Source organism: Parasteatoda tepidariorum, chromosome 7 (genome assembly GCF_982258835.1).
Source record: "Parasteatoda tepidariorum strain Cologne lab strain chromosome 7, Ptep-v5.0, whole genome shotgun sequence".
Classification (NCBI taxonomy): domain Eukaryota; kingdom Metazoa; phylum Arthropoda; class Arachnida; order Araneae; family Theridiidae; genus Parasteatoda; species Parasteatoda tepidariorum.
Genome location: NC_141761.1, coordinates 108,443,626 through 108,460,738, shown reverse-complemented (window position 1 = coordinate 108,460,738; position 17,113 = coordinate 108,443,626). Strand labels below are relative to the sequence as shown.

At 30.0% G+C, this 17,113-nt stretch overlaps 1 protein-coding gene across 4 annotated transcripts in view; it reads right to left on the bottom strand.

The window, feature by feature from the left end:
• Positions 1 to 697: 697 nt before the first annotated feature.
• Positions 698 to 17,113, bottom strand: part of LOC107449707 (uncharacterized) — a 73,845-nt gene continuing 57,429 nt past the window's right edge. For 2 of the 4 annotated variants that reach the window (XM_043039782.3, XM_043039784.3), the window contains exons 5-12: positions 15,725 to 15,802; positions 14,293 to 14,452; positions 12,614 to 12,735; positions 11,666 to 11,740; positions 11,101 to 11,238; positions 7,056 to 7,166; positions 5,979 to 6,080; positions 698 to 4,489 (exon numbers count right to left, since the gene is read on the bottom strand). In XM_043039782.3, coding sequence (XP_042895716.2) covers positions 2,690 to 4,489; positions 5,979 to 6,080; positions 7,056 to 7,166; positions 11,101 to 11,238; positions 11,666 to 11,740; positions 12,614 to 12,735; positions 14,293 to 14,452; positions 15,725 to 15,802 — 2,586 coding nt within the window. In that variant the 3' untranslated portion in view covers positions 698 to 2,689. The remainder of the gene's footprint in view (positions 4,490 to 5,978; positions 6,081 to 7,055; positions 7,167 to 11,100; positions 11,239 to 11,665; positions 11,741 to 12,613; positions 12,736 to 14,292; positions 14,453 to 15,724; positions 15,803 to 17,113) is intronic. The other 2 variants (XM_043039783.3, XM_071183010.2) reach the window with 1 other exon arrangement.

Below are 17,113 nucleotides of genomic sequence, written 5' to 3'. Positions count from 1 at the left end.
TGATTTTCTTCAAGTGGTAATGAAATGATATTCTAAAAGCAAACTGAAGTGTAAGCAAAAATATTTATATACTTTATCGGGCTCCAACTATCATTTAATCATGCACTTATGTACAGTACAGAACCCGTTATCCGGAAATCAGAAAACCGGAAAACCAAAAAACCGGAACGAAATTCGATACATTTTCCCGCCATTTTTAAAAAAAAAAATTTTTTTCCTCATAAGATTTTAGGATTTTTCTTTCTTTTTTGAAAGATGTTTACCTTACCATCATTTTGGAAATAATCATTAGTGTATTACTTCATCGTTTTTTCTTCTTTTTAAGATTATTTCCACACAAAAAAATTTTATAGTCTGGTTTAACAATAAAAAAAACGGCTTTTTGTAGCGATTCAGAAAACCGGAAAAATCAGTTATCCGGAATAGCGATGGTCCCGATCGTTCCGGATAATCGGTTCCCTACTGTATATATATTTAATTTATTTGCGGTGGTGGTTAAATTCATTTTTAATTTAGAAATTTAAGAATAAAATAGAAAAGCAAAAGTTTTGCCATCACTTTATTAAAGAAAAAAAAATTTATGGAAAATCCACTGCTAAACTTAAATGTACTATGTCTTACTCTAAACAATATTTTATCTTATAAATTTAGAAGATAGTATAATTTTTAAAAGAAAATAATATTTTTATTTCATATATTTTATTAACAGGATGAACTTGAAAGGCTTTTTAACAATTACTGATAGTTAAGGTATGGAAAGGACGTTTTTAAATTTCAAGTACCGAAAAAAGATCTAACAAATGGACAAAATTGAAAAAAAAAAACTCATGATTGAAATAGTAGTCTGATTGATTTCTATGGCCACGAAACTTATGAAGCAAATTTTTTCGTGGAATTCGTCGTATGTGGGTGGACCTTGTAGGATCATCATTCCAGGAACTTCCATCTGCTTTTGAACCTGAAGAAATTCTTGTTCGGGCATCGCTATCGTACGGATCAGCTGTCTCCAAAATTTTATGAACACGGGATAGCATAAACTTATCCCACAATATGTCAAGTGTAACAATTCCAGTGGTTCTTGAGTTGAGAAAAAGATAAAATATTGCTGTATCTTTTGCGAAATATCTCTCTGGGTAATTATGTTTTGTTTCTTTTTATAACCCTTGGTAAACTTAATTCCCACATGAAAATTGAATAATATATAATGTGAGATTTGAAAACTACAAACAGTGCAATATTAGATACCAGAATTTTTTGATACATAATTCACAAAGGAGGGAAAAAAATATCCAGATTGCTGCAACATTACTTATTGAGCATTACTGCTCTTGCAGCATTACTACCATTTTGGGAAACTCAAGAATGAAACTAAAATTACGAACCTCTGCTCTCTAACTCAAATGTGATTTTTTATTTTATATGAACGATTGCAAAGGTAAATATATGCCCCCCTCAAAATTTAGAAAAAAATCTCTTTATTTCAGAAAAAAAATGATGTGTTGTCATAGATTTAAATTTTGGTAAAACAGAAATCAAAAATTTCAACATTCAATTTTGTCCCCCTCAAAAATTAGAAGCCTCAGATATATATTTTGATGCAGATTATGTCTTGTGTTTTGTAAGATATGTGTTTTTGAGTTGAATGGGAGACTTTTGGACAACACTTTAAAATAAAATCACAGAAATAAACTTAAAAAAATAATCATTACATCCTAATCAATAATCCTTTCAGACACACACTAATGCCAAGCACTTAATCTATTCTTAAAAGCTCTCAAAGCACCTTCTTCATTTCTTGAAATCGATCATTCAGTTTTTCAGCTAGAAGAAACTTACTTTACTAGATATCTCTAACATGATTTAAACTTCATATAGATATGAGCAGTTAACACATACAGAAACATGTAAGACTCTGATACTAGTTTATATGAGACTGGAAAAAAGAAAAACATGAAAAATTGTTGCAGTACAAAAACTTATAAAATGAATGTTATTCGAGAGTATGAAGGTTTACATAAATCAACATTACAAAAAATTTTCAATACAAAAATTCTGAGATATTCAGAAAAAACGTTATTTTCCTTGACAAGCCAAATACTTGCAAGTCAGCGTTGTTTATCATCTTTAAACCTCAAATGATGAAGTGCAAAAAATCGATACTCATCCTATATAATGGCTATGTTGTTTTCAAGTCGCAAAACTGATTCCAACTGGACTAAACAATATTTATCTAATGATAAAAATAGAGAACCAGTTCTATGTGGACGTAAATTTATAAAATAACAAATTCTAAGATGTTAATTTTTGCTTCAAAAGAAGCAAAAATTCATGGTTTTACATAAAATGGGCAAAGCGAACAATTCAGAGAATTGCATTTGATTTTAAGCATAATAAGAAAAAATTATTTACAAGTAGAAATACTAGATCTTCATATTGTGTTCTGAGCCACTTTTTTTTTCATCAAACAGAAACATTTCTAACCTTTTTATTCCAAAGAATATTATGTCATGGCAAGATAGATGTAACTATTGAATATAGGTGAACAACAGTTGGCACAGAGACTATGTTCATTATTTGTTTCGGCGACTAGAAAAATGTGAGCAGTATAAAGGACAAGTACCAAAAATCTTTCCGAAAGAAGACAGAGCCAGAGCACCAAAAATATTGAGCCCTATTAGCTTAAATATATTTATCGCTGAGATAAATGAGTTGTTTCACTTCGTTTCGGTGGTGGTGGGGGTGGCCGTTTCTTTGGAGTAGCAGAGTCTTCTGCAGAGTTGCAGCATTGCATCATGCTCTGTGACAAAGACCTTGGTCTCCAAGTATGTGGTAGAGGGGGAGGAGGTGGCGGGGGAGGTGGCCCCAGTGTTTGGCTTTGGGAGTTTGGAGGCAGGTAGCAGTGGTCGCGGAAGCCGAGAATTTCATTGGGAGTAGAACTCAAATCCACGGATAACTGTTGAGCAACTTTCCACTTCTTTTCCATGACTTTCTGAAGGTCCTTTAAAAATGTACGAGGAGGTGGCGTGATACGTGACGCTTTTTGACCAGGGAGTGTGGCAGGTGTCTGATTTCTCCTGAATAGGACAGGTCCGTCTTGTGACAATCTAGTTTCTTCCTTTCTGACAGGCGGAAGGGGACGATCAGAGAATTTCATGCCACGTGGTATAGTAGACGTCGGTGGAATAGGCGGAGGAGGAGGTGGTGGTATGGCATTGCTCGGAAGATCTGGTATAATATCTAAGGTCATGGGGACACTAGTTCTACGATCATTCTTGGGGCACGCAAAACTGGTAACATTACCAGAGTGATCTTGTTTCCAAATGTCTTTACCTAGCAGACTACGTTGAGGTGGTTTGCTAGAAACACGGGACAGGCTGCTTACACCCTGTTTCAACTCGGCAAGAAAGGACAGTGGTTGATGCGGGATGTCTGCCTCAGACATACGCCTGTCAGTCTTTTGTGGCATGTTTCGAAGAGATCTCAAAGGAGATTCTGGGCTATTTTGCTTCTGTAGTCGCTCTCTGGTAGGTGTGGACTGGGGTGAAGGAGGGGGAGGGAGAGAGTTCAAGCTAGAAGTGCTGGGCCAACTGCATTCTTCTGATAAATCTAATGGTGGGGGAGGTGGTGGTAAAGAATCTAGGCTGGTCGTACTTCCTCGAAATGCTTCTGGAGGAGGTGGAGGTAAAAGAGCAATATCAAGGCTTTCAATTGAGCTGCTTACAGACATAGGAGGTGGTGGTAGTGTAAAATCGCCCCACTGCCTTTCTTGATTACTGAGTCTAGAATTCAAAGCAGCAATTTCAGACGATTTTCTGTTAAGACTTTTCATAATTCCATTCACCATTATTTGATCATCTGTTTGAGATCGACGCAAACTAAATCGTTTGTTTAAAGGTTTTGTGAGTGTTGCATTATTGGCAGTGCTGTTGCTATGGGTCAGACGTTCCCGGTTTAACATCATATGGAAATTATCTTCAGACTGTTTCGCAATGTTTCTTGTGGTATAAGTAAGAGGAATTTTAGGAGTAAGACTCGGTTTTCTTTTCAGAGATCCGACTGGTATCTCCGAGGGTTCGAATGGCATTTGCTCGGCTGTGGGCGTACTCACACTTGAGCGTTCTGATAAGCAACCACTGCTACTGCTCGTACTCGACTTGACAGAATCGTGTCTAGTCATGTGGTCCTTAGAACTGATCCATTCCATAGGTGTAGGAGTAGGAGTGGATTCCGAACTGCGGTTGCTCAAGATGTCTGCTTCAGACTGCTCAGGTGTGTGAGGAGCAGCATGAGGTCCAGAGAAAACAACATCTTCTAAGGAAATATCTTGCCTTTCTGGACTGCCCGAGCTGCCAGAACTATCTGAGCTCACTGCCAATGTCTTTGCCATAGATGACACAGAGAAACTTCGAGCATGAGCGAGGGTTTCCAAGTCCTCCTCTACTATATCACGCATAAGGTTATCATAGTTCTCTTTTAGAAGTGGGCCAAACTAAAATATTAAAATAAAGAAAAAATACATCAAAAACATGAAATCTCGAGCAAATTTCAGTCTGAAAATAATTAAGTGGAAAGTAATCTGTTATAGTAATGATTATGTTGGGTATGGTTAGTTTTATACAACAGCAATATTACGGAAAATATTTTCTTCCCATTATTACTTTTACTATGACCCAGATAATTTTTACAGAATTTAATTAAAACCTTAAAACTAACAAAGATTAAGCAAACATTCCTATTTTAAACATTTAAAATTTGATTACTTTAAATTAATGATATAAACACAAAAAAAAAAACATTTAATTCTATATATTAATTTATGTATACAGTCAAACTCACTTATAATGTATGTGAAGGGGCCGTAATATTTGCTCGTTGCAACTGTTAGTAAAAAACTGGTTGGAGAGAAAATCATGCAAATTCATATACTTAGGAAATTAAAAATGTAGTACCTACTTGTTTTTTTAAAATTTCTGTACAGTACAAAAGAAATGAGTTGCTTAGAACTGTCTCATGTGCTATTATTCTTCAAATATGACTTGTGACCCAAAAAAACATTGAAAAAATTAGTCGGCCCAAAAAACCTAAATCATTTCTTCCCGAAGGATTTAATTAAGCTGGTGAGGTGGAATTAAAAGTAGAAATTTTATGAATCGCCGAACATTGCGCACTAAAAACATGGTTCACTCATTACAAGACAGCTATCAGATTTGTTTGTTAAATCAGGACTCGTCATAAGCGAGTGCAACTGTATATTTCCAAATAGCAAAAAAAGTATTTAAAAAATAACATTATGCTCTGTTTATGAATCCTAGTAGAATCAATCAGTACAGTAATTGATTACAACTGTGATTACAGAAAACTACTATGTAATCAATTACTTGTAATCACGATTACAAGTAATCATAATTTTTGATTACATCAGAGTAGGGCAACAATGATTACATTTTTCAATTACAGTAATCATTATTAAAATTGTAATCTTGATTGCATAACCAATTCCTGTAATAATTACATAACCAATTCCTGTAATCAAAATATACCATTACATGCAATCTAGATTATATGTAATTATTATTACCCTTAATCTAAATATACGATTTATACTATTGCATACCAATATATGATTATATTTTACAGTAGATAGCATAATGTATTGTAATCATGATTACAGCTATAATCAAAGTTGTAATCATGATTACAAGTAACTGATTACTGTAATCGAAAAATGTAATCAATTACATTCTTGCCCAACTCTGGAATCAATATATAATGTACTATTTTGGGTTATTTAATATAGAAAAATAATATCACATAGAAGCAAAATATAGCGTCCATGGTTACAGGCTGATGATATATAATCAGTAGTCATTTAGAAATACTCTGAATATTAAGGTTTCAGGACAGCAAATTTAAACATAACAAATCATGTCCTTGAAAACAATTGTTATTTGAAAGAACACAAATCAAATTATACATACCTTAGCAATACGTATTCCCATTACCCATAATTTTAAAGTTTGTTCATCTTCGGCACAGAGGTACTTGATGTACTTGGACGATTTCGTTTGAATCTGTGGATGCTGTAACAGATAAAATATGGATTAACAATTGACATATTGTGATTTTCAACAATTTTAAAACTAAAACGAAATTTTAAAAAAATTAGTACTACTACAATTATTTATAAAATAAAAAAGGACCAGACCCCCGTGGCGACAAGGTGACATTGTCGCAGAGCATTATAGAGTTCTTGCAGAAAGATTTTTTATTTGGGAAGCAAAAAAGTTTTTTATCTGCAGAATATTTTGAAAGATTTTTTTTTTTTTTTCTCTGTAAAACTTTTTTTTTCTCCTTTTCTGCAGAATAATTTTCAAAAAATGCCTCTTTCGGACATCAGATAGGAAAAAAACGTTCATGATTTTTTTTTTACTTTCCTTTGAGAATAAAAAAAAAAATTTAAAAAAACCATGCTACACAAATAATTCTTAGAACATGAGAATATAGCTAATATCATAATATGTATTCTTTTATATGTATATTAAAAAAAATTTCTTATTCATAATTTAAAAAATAATATTTTGTTCTATTCCATACATGACGGCTTTTTTTTTAAATTTTTATTTTTGTAAACCAGAAGTACTTCTGTTACTTGAAATTAGTAATACAATATATATATATATATATATATATATATATATATATATATATATGCTACGATTACAAATGTCTTTCAGAAAGGTATTAGTACTAGCGGGAATTATCGCAGGAAGCTCGAAAAAATTCTGACACAGGGGACCATACTTAATAAAGATAATTGAAATATTAAAAAATTTAATAATTTAGTGCTATATAGTATCAGGGTTGACTTGATTTAAATCACTTGATTTTCTTTTAAAAAAATATTCATTGATCAACAAATTTTTTTTGCATACTATTATTTAGATGACTTAAAAAGAATAGTTTCATTTCATATGTATCCAAGTTATGAAGTACCAGTAGTTTTGTATTCATGACAGAAGATTCACCAACAAGTAAAAAAAAAAAAAAAAACTTACTTTAATAGCAAATCCAAAATCTGTAGGAGCTTTGTATTTTTTCTTCCAACCAATACTTGTGTAAACATTACTCATTTCAAATGTTGTTAAACAAATCAAATCTTTAGACAACTAAAAGCAAATAAAATAAATATATATTAACAATGTACAACAGTCACATAACAATTTTGGCCAGGCACCTATAAAGTCTATAAGTATCTAATAAAATATTTGGGAAACAAAAGCATGAATAAAAAAAAACTTATAACGAGATGAATTAAAAATAGAAGCACAAGATCATTTATCAGGGATGAGATTAGCCAAAAGGCAAAAAAGCTGATTTTCTACACTAGTAAATTTTACGCAAGCGCAACCCTTTAATAATAAATTCCAGACAGTTTAAGATAATAAATAATGTGTTGACATACAATTGTGTACTAATCTATTATTATATAAATGATTACATTGATACTTAACATTTAGTGAAAATAAAAATTACCAATTGAAAAAATAAAGCTGGAAATTATATTTTTCCTCAGTTCACATAAGAGACTTATTACTTGAAAAACTACCTGGTTTAGCAAATTAAAACTACTGAGTATATACATAAATATTTCATTTCTTTTAATAAATACTGTTATGTGATTTATAACAAATATATCAGTAATATTACTTTTTAAATTATATTGGAAAAAAAAAACTTTAACAATGGACCGAATCATTATGTTCATATTATAGTCTAATCTAACTAGAGCTCTTTGAAACATATCAATAACAGAAACATAAGTAGAAATATATAGTAACTCCTTAACATACAAAAATTGCTATTTTAGTTTGAAAAATTAAATGACAATCAGCAACTGTTTAGATAATTATTTTCCATTTGATAAGAATTTTGCATTTTATAGCATAAATAACAGCAATTATAATTTAAAATTTTGATGATGAGTTAATTAACTCCTTTTCCAAACAAAAAAAATTAATCACTTTTTAAGTGATTGCTTTTGTTTGCTATCTCTTTTATGTTTGCTATATTTCGTCGTTAGTCCATCTTCAAACATTTCGTGACAAATCTTACTTTTTCTTCCTTGAAAGCACAGAATGTTAGTTTTGAATATATTCCCTTCCAGTTTCTCAGATGTTGATACTACTAATCGTCGTTAGAAAAACAGTCACCTTTATAGTAACTAATTTTAAAAAAATTTTTTACTTCTTACAAGAATCGCGATAGTTGATCTTAAAATTGCGTGAAGACGAATAACAATTATGGATTTTGAAATCACATGAATATGAAACTAGATATACGATTTTGAAAATGAGAAAATACAAACTGGGATGTAGAATTTTCAAAACGTGTAAATACAAATCACGATTCATAATTTTTAGATCGCGTAAATACGAATCATGATGCGTAATTTTTAGATTGCATTAATAAGAATTATGATGCATAATTTTTAGAATGTGAATTTTAATTTCTTATTTTTAAATTAGATATAAATACGAAAATTAATGTTTGATATTATAACCGCATGAGCAAATCAAGACATTGAATTTTAAACTCGCGTGAATACGAATCGCTACATTGGTCTTAGAAAGGCGTACATACAAATCACAATATCGGATTTTTAAACCTCGTATATAAGAATCGCAACGTACAATATTCAAATCGAGTGAATAAGAATTGCAACATGCAACTTTTATATCACGCAAATCTGAAAAGCTACGTTTGATATTAAAATCGTGCCAGCCGATGGTCGAGTAATTAGCGTGCCTGACTGCAAGCCATTGGCTGCTGGTTCGAATCCGGCGCAGGGCATGGATATTTCACTCTGTGTTTTGTTCTCTATTGTGTGAATGTGGCCCGCCCTGTAAAACAGATATGTGGCAGTGTGGCGTGGGTAATGTCACTCGCCTCCGTGACTTAGGTTCACAGGTGCCCACTGGATAACGTTAAATGAGTAATATTTCTGGCATCTTCCTCGGTGAAAAACGTTAAAGTTCAGTGCCTGCCGTTAGGAAAATAATAAATAAATATTAAAATCGTGTGAATAAGAATCGGATATTAGCAGATTCCAGGCTTGGGACCTCTAAAAGGCTTGTCAGAAGCAGCGTCGTTTGAACTACGAAAATCGGAGCTATCTGGCGGGCAGGTAAAAATGCGGAAAATCTCATTTGCTGCATGTAAAATGGGAGAAAATAGCTAAAATAAGTAAAAATGAGGAAGGATTGGTAACTATGTAGTTTGAATTTTCTGTTTCTCTTTGAAAATCGGTGAATTTTCTGAAAATGCGGAATATTTATTAAAAAATGTGAAATTTTTAGAAAATCTGAATTTTTGATAAAAAGCTGAAATTCAAGAGATAAAAGTGAAAAAGGCGGAAATCCGCTAAAAAGCGGAAAAATCTCATCCCTGATTTATGGAACATTAGAGAGCTATCGATTTTTGATCAGAATAGTTTTTTAAGATTTATACTATACAAGTTTTTCCATTTATTTTGCAAGGTTATTACTACCCCGGTCTGTTTTTTTTATTATCACTAAATAACATATTTCATTGTAAATAAGATGCTACACAATATCTATATTGTAATTTTTCATTTAAATTCACATTATTATTGTTAATTTAAAAAAAGAAATATATATCTAATAAATACATGTAAGTAGACCATTGAAAAAAGTACAGACTAGCGATCTTTTAGTTACTTATCCTTTGCACCAGTTTATAAATTTTTTTATCTTACTATCACCTCTGTAATATTTCGGTAATAAGGATTCATCATGATGCACTTAAGGGAACGCCATAGCAGGGGAGAAACTATTCGCCACAAATTCTCTTTCACCTCCAAAACTAATTTAAAATTAAAAGTTTAGAAAAAGTGAATTCAGACAAACCTAGAGTAAGTCATGAAATTTCGAATACTGAAAAGAAATTTTTAAAATATCAAAATGAAAATAAATTATGAGCAGATAACTTAGGATTACGTAATGGAGAAGTTCTCTTCCTATAATTTGTCTGCATTTTGATATTTTGAAGATTTTTTTCAGCAATTGAAACTTTATGGCTTACTCTAGGTTTGTCTGAACTCACTCTGTTAAATTTTGAATTAGTAATGGAGGTGAATGAGAATTTGCAAAGAAAAGTTTTTTCAGTGGTATGGCGTCCTTTTTAAGGGTTAAGCTAACACATTTGCTTCTCAGTTTATATTTTAACAGCTGCTACCTACCATATTATGATAGGCTAGAAATTTTTTTTATATATCTTTTTTGATGCCCTAAGGAGGAACATTAAAATCATCAGCACGAGAATATTTTACAGCCCAACCATGCGTAAAAAACCATATAATAAATGGCGAATTTAGTGAAATGATATCAATCATTACACCAAACTCTATTTTCATCCATTAGTCAAATTCATTCCTATTACTTTCTATACAGTGTTGTATTCATTTCTATTACTTCTTATTCAAAATTGGATTCATTCCTATCACATCCAGACAGAATTGCATTCATTCCTATTACTTCAAGACAAAATTGCATTCATTTCTATAACTTCAAGACAGAATTGCGTTCATTTCTGTAAATTCCAGGCAGAATTGCATTGAAAGTAATTCTGTATAAGAAGCAGCAATCTTAAAGGACAATATTTATTGTTGTTTCTTTTGCACACAATTTGAAAAAATTGTGAGGGATATGATGTTAAGGAACAGCTTCATACTGGTTCCAATTTTTTTCTGTGACAATTATTTTCATAATAACAGTGGAAACATACTTCCTCACTACTAATTCCCCAATCGATTTTCCTTTAAACAATTTTTAAGATAACAATTTTTATTCCTATTTTTTTTTTTTTTTTTTTTTAAGTTTTCTTTTCATCATAATTGAAAAAAAATTGTTCCAAGCATGCAATTTTAATTTGAAGTTTAGTTATTAAGAAACAACTTTACACCAGCGCCCATTAAAATTAGTCTTTTAAAAGACAAGGGAATAAAGATTAGTCTTTTAAAAGACAAGGGAAAAATCTTAGGAAATAGTTACATTTGATTTAGATCATTTAGTTAAAACTTACTTTTGATTTTCCTTTGGGACAATAATAAATACCAGAAGCTCTTAATACAAAAAAGTGCTTCTTCCAAGCTTTTTTGCCATCACTTTTTAAATAAAGAGCACTTTCAACCTCTGGAACACTAGACGATGAAAAGAATTCCTGGAAAAAAGAGCAATATATTAATTATTTTTAACAAAATAATATTCTTTACAGTTATTTTAAGTAATAAAAAATACAAGTTACTGTATTTTTGTTCAGAATACACATAAAAAGTTAAGTATATATTTATCTTAGCAGAGCAAAAGGAATCGTTTCTGCCTAAGCCATTTAAAATAACATTTTTAACTTCTTTTTTCTCCACACGATTTTTTTTAACAATATTGTTAAAGAAAAGTATTGTTATCCAGTTACATATAAAAAAAAAATCAAACCTTATGTCTTTTATAATCGAAAATTTAGAACACTAAGTTTCAGAATTTACCACACAGATTTTTGCAAAAACATCGATAAATTCCAAACAGTTTTCATATATAAGGTATGTATATGGTACATTATAACATATACGGTTTGTAAATATTTATCTTACTTCTAACAAGGAAGTCTTTGCATCATCATCAAGTTCAGATCCTTTTTCAGAGGAACTTCCGATTAGAAGATATTCCTATATATAAAAAAAAACATTGAATATATTATTAATTATAACTGTAGTGTTTTCAAACAATATGAAATATATATGCTACAATGAATGACCGAAATCAAGAGAATGTCTACTTTCACCGGTGAATGTCAACAATCACAGTCGCTTTGGTGAATGTCCAAAATATTTGTTATATCCGATTTGATATTAATTTATTCGTTGATATTATTATATCAATTCGATATTTTAATATCTGCTGAGGATAGATTAGGAGAAACATCAGTGTTCGGTGTACCAATTAAATGCATGCTGGGCAGTTGCAGTTAACCAAAAAAAAAATTTTTCAAAAAATATTTAACAATTATAATTTTTATTACTTAATTTAATAATGTTTGAATAATCTTTGAATGATATCATAATATTGTTGTCACAATTACGCAATTTTAAATAGCAATATAGAAAATTTGGTTCTAATCAAGTCAGTCTTATAAATTTTTATTTCTCAGAAGGTTTTATTAGATTTTGTTTAAACATTGGATAATGTTTAACAGAATGTAAACTTTTTAAAACTCGTAAACCAATCACTTTTGATCTCCTTTAATATTTAATACTGAATTAAATGTTAAAAGTTAATACAATTATTAAGTCAATGCTGTTTGCTTATTTGGTTGTTATGAGATCCTGATTATTTGGTTAACACTGTAACTGATTCATTATTTAAAAACTAATTTTTTTCTTAATGAGAAAATAAAAAGTAAAGAAAATAGTTTCCTATACTTTTTTTATATTGTCTGTGAAACTCCAACGCTTATTCAGCAAACGATATGAACCTTAACAAATTTTCTCCTTAAGAAAAATTAATAAATTTAAAAATAAAATAAAAAATCAAGATAGTACCTCTGGATTAATAAATAAATCATATTTTTCATCTCTTTCCAAAAACATTAACTTATTTGGCGAGTCTCTTGCCCACAACAATAGGTTTTCAACAAGATGTTCATGATCTTCATACAACCTCTCTACGAATTAAGAAGACATATATTAAAACAAAGAATGCAAAACATAGAATATTTATATGAATCAAATTTCTTTTAAGAGAGTATGCACAAGAGAAGTTTATAGTCAGAGGATTATGAAAAAAATTAAGTTTTTGGACTTATAATTTTTGGGTTGAAACAAATAAATGGATTCAGTCTAACAATAATACATTTTAAGTTCAAACACAAGCTTTTAAATTATGTTTTTAAAACTGAAGTGCAAACTTTTCAAGTTTTTACAAGTGCAGTTAGTATTAATGAAAGTTCAAATTAGAGCAATTTTAGGATGTTTTTGGTACTATTCTACATATTACTATGGTACTATTCTATAATTTTAACAAAATTACACATGAACCTACTATTAAATACATAAAAAAAACACTTAAGTGTTACCTTTCTTCGAATATTTAGATTAATCGTATGTACGGATAATAATTACATAAAAAACATTATAGCACCTCTGTTAACAGATCGCAGACTAAGCATACACACAATCGTAGGCTTTAAGTGAAATATAAATAATAGAAAGCAATAAAACTGCCAAAAAGAATCAAAAGAGAAACATCAAGTAAAGGCCTCATGATTAGAATGAATATACAATAAGCATACATAACATATTTCTATATAAACTTTTATAACTGTTACAGGAATTTTCACAACAACCGCAATGGCCACAGTATGATTGAAACACAACATTTTAGAGAACAATATTTGATCAGAAATATGAATAGATTTTACTTGATTAAAAACTTTATTCGATTAAAAAGTTTAAAGTAGGAAATAACAGTCGGCCAAAGAAGGGGCCCCTGAATTTGAGCGCTGGAAACTTGCCGGCCGTTACTTCCTATTTATATATTTTTGAAGCGAATAAAGTTTTTAATTGAGCAGCATCTTACTGCTTCAGTTTCTTGGGTTGTTCTTCTATTTATTTAATGAACATATTTTGTTTCAAATGAATATTTTATATGCTTTCTTTTGTATTTCAAAACCGGTCCCACTCATTTTGGAATAAATGCTAACACTTTTTAGGTTTGATAATTCGCCTTCAACAATTTCCAAAAAATTCTAAAATCTCTATACTATATCTAATAACAAATCTGGCTATTTTTCATTCTGCAATCCAGTCTCTTTCAGAGAGCCATGGAAACTCAATGCGGTTAAGATCTGGAGAGTTTACTAATAATGTAAAGTATTCTCGTAACAGCCAGCGGTAGGCCATGGGAGTAAATGCGAATTGGACTTCTCAAATACGTGTTTCGTTTCGAGACTAATTTGTTGTAATAAATAATATAGTATAAAAAATGTCGGATTTAAAAACAATGAAAAAATCAATAGCAATAACTGCCAAAAATTCCATAGAATTATTGCCCTAAAAAGTAAATACTCAAATGTATAATTCAAATTTTCCATATTGTTTGAAATATATCAGGATATTTAAAATCCCGATTAGTGAAATTATTGAAACTTCAAATGTTAATTATTCAATCAGTTTAAATCAAACACATTTCATTACAAAAGAAGTCAAGAAAATTTTCATACCCATAAACAATTCTGGTATATTTTCCACAAGTGTCCACCTAGGATCCATGGGTACATGATTCTTGTCTGCCAACAGACGACAAACTTGACCCACGGTCATTCTTTCATCCACCAATAAGCTTTTAGCACTGTTGTCAGCGCTGAAAGCTTTAATAAATATCTAAAAAAAAAAAAAATTACATTTTCAGAAACTAAATAAAATTACTAGCAAACTTTTAAGATTTGGCAATTCAATGAAGTTTTGCATTTTTTGTACAACATTTAATAAAGGAGAAATTTCTCCATTATTAAGTAATAACTTGTTCGGAAATAACTCAAACAAATATATATGTATCAAACAATATATATATATATATGAAATAACATATATTAATAGTAAAATTTCTAATTTACTTTTCTTTACACACAGATAAATACAAAATAACAATTTTAAATTCAGGTTTTAAAAGAAACTAATAATAAGAGGTGTTCTAAACTGAAATGCATGAAAATTCTTAATTCAAAAAATAACCAATATAACATTTAATCGGTTGCATTTTTTTAAAGATATATCTTCAGACAATAATCCAGCTGAAGTCATGTCCCATAGCCTAAATGCCGGGGACATTGCAGAATGCAAAATCTGGTGGTTTGGCCCAGATTTAAACTGGCTTTGTGCAGAAACGAAATTTAGAGAACTATAGGAACTAACTATTTCGAACATTGACTATGAAAAGGAACTGAAAACATTACTGATCACTAATTTGCAGCACATTCAATAAAAAACCTTTATAAAGTCTGATATAAGACTTTAGAGGTTTTCTTCCTTTATTAGTTAATAAAATACTTTGACTTTTTAACTTACTCTTTATAAAATAATAAAAAAACTTTATTAGTTAAAAGAGAAATAATTTTTACAAAATAATATACAGAAGATTTATATAACACAATTCTATAAATTGCAATAATAACCATAAACTACATTAACTTAACAATCTCTAAAGCAAACCAAAATTAGTTGGATTTTATTTTTAATGCTCGTAACAGATTCAATTTTTTTTCAAAAGAACAATTAGTTAAGAGCATATATTTGAGTTTTAAAAAATCTGCAATGTACTTAAAAATAATTTAAAGCATTAATATTGATCTGTTCTATAGATGCCATGTTTAATAGATGAGATACATGAAATGCGCTATGTAACACAAAATTCTATATAATGTAAAGTCTCCCTAAGGTTTGCATTATAAAAATCTTCTGCTGAATTTTTTTTATCACCTGTTTTTTTGTGAGAGTTTGCCAACAATTTCTACATAATTGCTAACCATTTCTACATACTACAAAATTACAAATCAAATAAAATTGCAGAAAATATACAACAGAAGCATAGAAGAGAAAATGCAAGCAAAGAAACATTTATACAGATTTAGGGAACATCAGAGAAACAAGTTCTACCTTCTTCACGCTAGCTTCTTTAATTTTTTCTAAAGCAATTCTGATCTTTTCTGCTTTAATGCGAGCAGCTTGTTCCGCCTAAGACAGGTAGAAAGAAAGAGAAGCAAAAAAGCTGCCATCAACCACATTAATATTTGGAAAAAAAGGAGAAGAAAGAGTTAATAGATAAGTATTAGTAGTTCAGATTTTATAGTTCAGTCAACCACTGAATTAAAGATATCCCTGCAAGTGCAGAGAACAAAATATTGCAAGCAAAATATTACTGGATAAAATATTGCAAGAAAGTATCTCATTTGAGCAAAATATCTCATCATCCTGAAATACCCTACATTCCTATGAACAAAATACTAATAGCAAACAGGGTATCTCAAATTTTTAGGGGAGATATAAAGATTGAGAATTGCATAGCAACCCATGATTGGTAATGTCATTGCACAGTGAGCGAAATAAAAAACAGACCACCCTGAATACCTTTTGATCTAATTATTGGATTTTCTCGTTCTAGGACTCAATCTTAATAGTTCAAGGGGGTGACATCAAATATGCTAATTAATTAGTGAGGACAATATTTTAAGTTACAAAATCGTACTTTCTCAGAATAAACATACTTTTTTCCCCAAAAAAGAGCAGCTGCAATCAGGGAAGTATGCTTCTAATAGTTTAGTCAGAAGAGCGGTCCAAAATTTGGAATGTTAATTTTATATTTTGCATATTTCCCTGCTACATTGTAGATTTTCAAATTCATGACTCATTCCTAGAATTTTTCATGACTTAACGAAGTTACTATTTTCTCCGACAAAAACACAACAACACATTTAAAAAAGCCTTATAATAACATTTATTGAAATGAAACCAAAACTGTTATACTCTGCATCTTCATATTTAAAGATTTTAAATTTAAAAAAACAAAGCAAAGAAAGAGTTGAAGCAATAAAATAGCTGAAAAAAATACAAAAGCAAATTATTTTTCTACGGAATTATATTCTAAAGATACTTTTCTTATTCATCCGAAAGGAAAGAAATACTCCCGATTTTTCTGGTCTCATTTCGGAATTAAAAAAAATTGGCCAATGACTGGCTCGCTTCAGATAGTATTTTAAATTGATAAAATAAAAAATAAATAATAACAAAAATTCTGAAATCACAGAAGTTTAAAAGATAATTCGCTCTAGAAATGTTTTTTCTTTCATTTTTTGAAAGAATACCAGAACTTTTAAAGAACATGATAAAAACATTTTATATTTTAATAAAATAGCGAGTGGGGACTTTATTACAAATTCAGATATTCGGAACACCATGAAATGGAGGGGATATTTTTAAACTCCACTTTAAAAATTAGATTTTTCAGCTATCTAAATCCATGACTTTCCATGATTTTCTTAAAAAAAT